General features: G+C 45.9%; 1 protein-coding gene across 1 annotated transcript; it reads left to right on the top strand.

Moving 5' to 3' along the window:
* The first annotated feature begins 1645 nt into the window (after positions 1-1645).
* On the top strand, positions 1646-5020 carry LOC114630051 (igE-binding protein-like). The gene is made up of 3 exons (XM_028778148.1): positions 1646-1713; positions 1870-2003; positions 2604-5020. Exons 1-3 carry the CDS (start codon positions 1646-1648, stop codon positions 3272-3274), a joined length of 873 nt encoding a protein of 290 aa, XP_028633981.1. The 3' UTR covers positions 3275-5020.
* Positions 5021-7539: the final 2519 nt, after the last annotated feature.

Genomic DNA, 7539 nt, shown 5'->3' with positions numbered 1-7539 from the left:
ATTGTTTGTAGTCCTTCAGGTTTTCAAAACATTATCAATGACTCCATTTAATTTGTATACTAATAGTGCCTATGTGGCCCATTCTATTCCTATCTTAGAGACAGTCCCATATACTAAGCCTGCTTCTACTGCTTCCAAATTATTTGTAGAGATTCAATCCTTAACTCTCAAAAGGACAGTGACATTTTTTGTGGGACACTTGAGAGCCCATTCTGACCTGAGTGGTCCTCTGTGGCATGGAAATGTCCTGGCCAACGGAGCCACTCCTGCAGCATTTCCTGCCCTACTTGATTCCATAGACTTGGCTAAATGGGCTCATGCTTCGCATCATTTAAATGCCTCTACCTTGCACCAAATGTTTAAGATTTCTAGAGATCAAGCAAGAGAAATTGTTAAGTCCTGTGGTGGGTGTGCCACTCTGCTGCTGGTTCCACACCTCGGAATCAACCCTAGGGGACTCATCCCTAATGAATGATGGCAGATGGATGTTACCCTTCTTCCTTCTTTTGGAAAGTTAAAATATGTGCATGTCACAGTTGATCCCTAGAATGGATTTATAGACATGTCTCCCCTTTCTGGAGAGGCATTGCCTGATGTGATAACACATATCCTACAAGGGATGGTCAAAGAGAGCATGAGAAAGGTGAGAGAAGGCCTAGAGAAAAGAGGGGGGAGGGAGAGGGAGAGGGAGAGGGAGAGGGAGAGAAAGAAGAGAGCTGGTATAAAAATTGGTTTTCAACCTCTCTGTGGTTATCAACCCTATTTCCTTCCATTTTGAGACTGTTAGTTGGGTTGTTTTTGCTTATTTCTTTTGGTCCCTGGCCCTTTAACAGACTTACCAATTTTGTGAAACAACAGATAGATAATTTGGCAACAAAATCTATCTAGGTACATTATCATGTTAGCTATGGAGGATCAAGAGACTCAAGATGAGGTTGATACTCCACCCAGGGTGTTCCCAAAACCCATTTCCACCCAACCTAAAAAAGGGGACTCCCACTCCTGGACCAAGTAGAGAGGGACTACCCAGAACCCCCTTTGAGTGGTGATCTAAGTTCTTGCTTAGGCTGCGAGGCAAAGCACTGCAAGGGAATATAAAACAAAAACTAAAAATATCTTTCTGGGTTCCCTGAGGGACAAGCCTGACTGCATATGGGTTGATGTCCAAACTATCCCCTCTCTAGGAAAAAGACTTCAGGACGGGTATGGCTCCCATGTCACTGAACAACACCAGGAGGACTGGAGCCATTACAATTTCTCCTTTAATTACTGGAGGTCAGGCCTCTATCCCCGCCTTGGCAAAGATTAAAATCACCAGTCCTTCAATACAAAGAAAAAGGGGGAGATCTTGAAAGTGACCTTGCTTAAACATTAACTTCCTTGCCAGCCATAAATGCTTACTGGCACAAAGTCTGGGCCTCTGTGGAAAAGTACTAGCCCAGTTGAGAACAAATAGCTATAGATCTTGTGGACAGGTGCCTAGTCATTCATTCTGTTCTGTTCTTTCTGCTGAACTTTTTACCCAGTCAACATCTTGTTCTTGAGAACACCTGCACTCCTCAGAGACAAAGAGACCCTACTTTACCCCCCCCACACCCCACATCCTGCTTCTGTGAGTGCCGGGCGCTCAAGACCTCGCCCTAAGATGGCGCCGGCTGCCCGAGAGCCGTGGAGTAAACAAGCCCTTATTTGGCAAGTGAGGCTGCACCCTGAGTAAGGAAATCTGGCATGATCTGATGCGAGCCTATGGAGAGATGAGACGTGGCATGCACTGATTGGTCTCTACAGGGTTATAAGCCATGCTGCAGAAGGGAACAGGGTCACTTCTGCTAAGCTGAAATAGAAGCCTGAGTAAACCGCTTTGAGAAGGAGCCTGAGTGTTGTGTGTTTTGTTCCTGCGGGTCGGGAAAAGCGTGCGACATCTGGTGGCCTGTACGGGGAAAATCGCAGTAGAGCGACCCATGCAGAAGAGGTTCCAGAACTCTCAGCGGACAGGGCAACCGGTTAGTAAGCACCCAGTAAGTATTGGGCCCACATTAGGTCACGTTCCCAGAGACGATAGTTGCAAGCCGGGGTAAAGCGGAAGCGTGGAGTTTTAAAAGTGAAACTGAAATGGGGAATTCTTCATCTCGCTCAGTTAAGACAGCTCTAAAGGAATTGCTCAGTGCTAGGGGTTTGAAAATGAAAGATGCGACCCTTGAGGTTTTTCTAGAGGAAATAGATACTGTAGCCCCCTGGTTCGCAGTGTCGGTGCATATGACAGTCTCTAGCTGGGAGAAATTAGATAGAGATCTTTGCATGGGAGCAAGGTAGCCTGAAAGGGGGAGTAAGAGGAGTGTGGAAGCTAGTTCACAGATGTTTGGAGGACGAGAGATGCTGTCAGGCATTAGAAAAGACAACAGATGCCCTGGAGCAACTTAAGGAAGATAGATCAGAAAAGGCGGAAAGAGAAAAAGGGGGTTGTAAAACTAAGGCCCTCTATCCGAGCTTGTGGGATTTGGAGAGCTCGGAGGAGGAAAGTAGTTCTGAGGAGGAGGAGGAATTGGAAAAGCGAGAAGAAAATTTGGAGGAGCTACTAGCTAAGATGGAGTCTCTGGCCCTAGAGAGGAACAGGGAACCGAGGAAGAAGAAGAAGGTGGAAGTAGCCGCGCCTCAGCAGCCGAAGCCTTCCGCTCCACCATCTTGGCAGACGCCACCCTTGCCGCCTCCGCCCTATGTGGATACCTCTCCATTATCTTGTCAGCCAAACCTCCAATCCATGTGTCTGGACATTTGGAAGGAGCCCCGCATAGCTTTCCCTGTATTTCAGGATGCCAATAATCAGAGATATCATGAGCCACTGGATTTTAAGCAATTAAAGAGCCTTGCTGAGTCTGTAAAGACTTATGGTATTAATGCCTCCTTTACACAGGCTCAACTAGAACGTTTGGCCGCCCATGCTATGACTCCAGCTGATTGGATGAGTACAGTGAAGGCTTGCCTTACAGTGGGTCAGTACTTAGATTGGAAGGTTTTCTATCAAGAGTTTGCCCAGCAGCAGGCAGTGCAAAACCAAAGACAGGGGAATCAGGCCTGGGACTTAGACATGCTTATGGGACAAGGAAGATTTGCCACTAATCAGGTTGGATATTCTCTGCAAGTTTATGAGCAGATTAACAACATGGCAGTCAGAGCTTGGAAATCATTACCTAATAGAGGGGAGGTGAGAAGGCAACAAATGCTGTCGCCCATTGCCTGGAAGCATGGGCTGCTTGGGGAAAACCACAAGAATTAAAGACTGATAACGGTCCAGGCTACACTGCTGCATCTTTTCAGTCTTTCTGCAAACAGATGCAAGTGACCTTGAAACACGGTTTGCCTTATAACCCACAAGGTCAAGGGATAGTCGAAAGAGCACATCGTATGCTCAAGGAATGTCTTCTAAAACAAAAAGGGGGAATTGGACTTAGTCGTACCCCCAAAGAACACATTTCCCTTGCCTTATTCACTTTAAATTTTTTGCAATTGGATGCCAATGGCCACTCAGCGGTGGAGAGACACACAAATTGGCAGCAAACCTTCAGATGTCAGGTAAAATGGAAGGATATACTAACAGGAAGATGGAATGTCCCAGATCCTGTATTGGCCTGGGCAAGAGGGTCTGTTTGTGTCTTTCCACAGAATCAGCATGATCCAGTTTGGGTCCCAGAAAGGCTGGTACGAAAATGCAACATGGATGATCCTCCTGCTTCTTCCCCTGATGAAGAATCCTGTGGCAACGGAACATCGGTGGGGGATTCTGTCAGCGTTTCCAAAACCAATGCCAGTACGCCATGATGCCCAAGTTTTTCCTCGGTTTTTTAGTAGTAATCGTAGTCTTGAGTCACCCTTTTTGCCCTTAGATAAAGAAATTGCTAGTGTTAATAGTGAGTTTAAAATTCAGCTTTTAGGTAGCCTTTGTTTTGTTAAGATAGCTAATATTAGTGAGAATTTTGATTGAATTCTTTTGTATAATCAGACTGCCACTTGGTTTGATGTACACGAGGGACCTGTGACTGGTGTCCTCGTGATGAAAGGAGCATGGCTGGATGGTTGGTGGCCTGCCCATGATGGAGAGGATCTGTTTGGGAAATCTTGGGATGACCCTAAAAATTCTTCCAAGCCCCCCAGACAGCCTCGGTGGGCCCCCTTTTGTTTTGGCTATACAGGAACAGAAACATTGTTTCCCTGGACAGGTTGTCAGGATAGGGGGGTACAGTGGGCCAAAAAGGATTATTTTACCTTTTCCCCAGAGATAGGGACAAAATTTAATGTTACTTTTGCTGGTAGGAATTTTACCTGGCAGGATCCTAGCCTGGAAACACCTGCTAATCCTTTTAATGTTTGGCTGTTGCCCTTGTGGGGATCTCGGTGTGTTGCCTCTTTTGTCTCTGCCGTATGGTCTAAGCCCAAAAACGAGATCTGGCTCTAGTGGTGCAAGCTTTCTATGCCATTGAGGCTGGACCCTGCCCCCAAGCACGGCTTGCAGGCCTCCATGACTAGTCGCATGTTGGGCAAGGCACTGCACTGCACTGAGCTTGCTGACTTGCTTGTGTGCAGGGAAGTATACTTGTGTGCATATGGGTTTGCATCCCTAGACCCCGTCCTGGCAGAAAAGGATGCGGGATGGGTCTGCCATCGCCCTACGAGAGGATCCCTGGGAGAGGGTAGTACAATCTTCCCACGTTTCTCTCACCGGGCTCAAGTCAATGCTTCCTGTGATTTATGTAAAACAAAAAAGGGGAACTGTTGGGTGCTCAAGACCTTGCCCTAAGATGGCGCCAGCTGCCCGAGAGCCGTGGAGTAAACAAGCCCTTATTTGGCAAGTGAGGCTGCACCCTGAGTAAGGAAATCTGGCATGATCTGACTCGGGCCTATGGAGAGATGAGACGTGGCATGCACTGATTGGTCTCTACAGGGTTATAAGCCATGGTCCGGAAGGGAACAGGGTCACTTCTGCTAAGCTGAAATAGAAGCCTGAGTAAACCGCTTTGAGAAGGAGCCTGAGTGTTGTGTGTTTTGTTCCTGCGGGTTGGGAGAAGCATGCGACATGTGAGTATATAACCTGTGTGGGAACAATAAAAATTTGACAGCTTGATCAGACCTCTTGACTTGCTGTCCATTCTTCACGTCTCTTGTCCTCTCATTCTTGTCCAGGTGGTCCCCCAGTCCCCGTTCACTGTCCCGCAGGCCAGGACATCTAGATGTCGAGCTACTTCTGCTTCATGTACTGAAACATTTCCTCCAGTCTTTCCCAGTGCTGTTCATTAGAAGATAGTGTTCTTAGTGGAGGGTTGTACATGGACATGCACAGATGTTCATACAAGGTAAGCACATACAGAGGATCTCTAGAGATTGCTAGTCACCCAGACAAGCCAGAACCTTCTCTCCAAGCTTCTGAGGAAGTTAGAAACCCTGTTTTATGGTAGTGACTAAAGACAAAGAAACCAAATTCACCCCATCAGCCAATGTACACAGATGCCCCAAACCACCTACAGATTCCATGTTTGACTAAGCACAAAAACTCTTCCAGAAGTGGTTGAGAAATTTGCTATCCATCCTTTGGAAAGTAAAGTACAGAGTATGCTCTGCTTGGGTAGAAGTCTCAATTCTTCAGTTCTCTATCTCCTCCAATAAAATGTCCTTTCCATATCCTTCCCATACTCATGTACTCAGTTCCAGGATATAACCTCCAAGACGAGGGAACTCCCCAGCAACACTCACAGAAAACAGGGTTGACAAGGTGCACCTCTAGCCTCTGTCTGTGTGAACCAAGAAATAGGCAAAGGAAAGAAACCCATTTGTATTACAAGAAGTACGTAGGCCATCACTAACTCAAAGTTCTGAGAATAGCACGCCACCTATCATGAAGACATGGAGGTTTGTGACATATCATTCACCTGTCTCCCTTATTTAACTTCAAGTTGAGCAACAATATGATTGCCAATAAATCAGTTTCATACAAGAGGCCAAATTTCCAGAATCCTTGTGTATAGAAAGAGAAATGAACAATCACAGTACATGAGGTGGTGGCTGGGCGGGAGTGTGGATTACTAATGTGATCATTGAAAGCAGAGAATGATGGGTAAATGGTGCTAGAAATCAGCCTGACTCAGCTGCCTGGTTCTACATGCTGCGATGGGTCTGGTGTTCATTATAGATTCTTACAGTTTGGCTTTAAGTCTCCAAAGTGCTGGTGCAGCAGGACACATTCCCCTGAACTGTCTTATTCTCCTGTCTCATAATGTCCAAGTTATTCTTCAGCTGAGTCTCCTTTATTAGTTGCCATTTGTGGATGTTGCTAGAAATACACTCTGCATAGTAATCCCCTGCCAGACTCCTCCTAGTCCTTCTTCAAGTCTGCATTATCCCCTCCAAGTCTAAGAAACCCATGAAGACCTAGGAAAAAGCCCAGTACAGTGATGACAGTGCGCTCCCAAGACTATGAACAAACAATAATCAATTCAAGGAAGAGTTAGCAAATCCTGAAGTTCTCAACACCAAGAGGGATCCATGGCACTCCAATAGAAAGAGGAATTTCTACCTGTCCTTGGCTGTCCAATGTAATGGGGAAACATCAAATGGTATGGGGCAAATAACCTGAACAGGACATAACACACAAGGAAAGGACAAACACTCTACCTTTTCCTTAACAATTATCTCTGTAAAGCCCTGTGTAGGTCCCAGATGACTAGAGCCAGATACCAATCTCAAGGTGTGAATCACTTTTTTTTTTGAGGTTTCTCAGGCTGGCAGGACAATGCTGGGAGGAGTAACAGTCTCTTCCACACTTAACAAAATTTAATCACATTGCCCCAAGGCATGCTAATGGCTAAGAGGCAAAATGTACAGAACTAGCGCTGCAGATTCTCCAGTCCATAATCAATAAAAGGCACGAATGGCCATTTCACAAATGTTGCTGTCCCTGACAGGCACTTTCCAATAGAAGCCAGTATTCGTAAGCTCCCTGAGGTTCTCTGAGGCATCAGTGCTCTCATCCTATTAGCTTGGAGGTCTCCTATAAAAAAGGAGTTGACCTGTGAAGGACCTGGCCCCCCAGGAGGATAAAACCTCATGAACATAGATCATGTATACTCCATCTGTGTCCTTGATGCCTCCATATCAGTATATCTCATATTCCGTATCATATACTCTGAGAAATTATGGCGGTTATTAAACTTTTTATACTGTTCCAAGGCCAGCAGAGGCTATATTTACAGGTAGAGGGGACCTGTCTGCATTAGCTCCCTAGTAGGCCTTGAGGGGGGATGTATACTATCATGTTCTAAAGAGTCTAGGCCACAGGTCTTGGCCCAAGTCATTTCTATAGTTTTCACAACAACAATTCGATATTCATGAAAACAATTACTGCAGTGTGAGAGGTTGCACATAATTCTGAGGATGAGACCCAAGAGCAGAACAGTTTTAAAACTTGCCCAAATTATTTCAATGTGTTTCCAAGGTGACCACACATGCCAAGAGCAGTGCTGTGTAAATGGGGTTCCCAGACCTCAGCAGCAG

The sequence above is a fragment of the Grammomys surdaster genome, unplaced genomic scaffold (genome assembly GCF_004785775.1).
Source record: "Grammomys surdaster isolate TR1022 unplaced genomic scaffold, NIH_TR_1.0 325, whole genome shotgun sequence".
Classification (NCBI taxonomy): Eukaryota; Metazoa; Chordata; class Mammalia; order Rodentia; family Muridae; genus Grammomys; species Grammomys surdaster.
This window is presented reverse-complemented; position numbering and strand designations above follow the sequence as displayed.

What these genes read in the sequence shown, in the direction of transcription:
- LOC114630051 (XM_028778148.1), top strand. Translation starts at nt 1,646, where the DNA reads ATGGCGCCGGCTGCCCGAGAGCCGTGGAGTAAACAAGCCCTTATTTGG. An exon ending in CAAGTGAGGCTGCACCCTGA is followed by an intron (nt 1,714 to 1,869) that starts GTAAGGAAATCT and finishes CGCTTTGAGAAG; the next exon opens with GAGCCTGAGTGTTGTGTGTT. An exon ending in CTCAGCGGACAGGGCAACCG is followed by an intron (nt 2,004 to 2,603) that starts GTTAGTAAGCAC and finishes CTCTGGCCCTAG; the next exon opens with AGAGGAACAGGGAACCGAGG.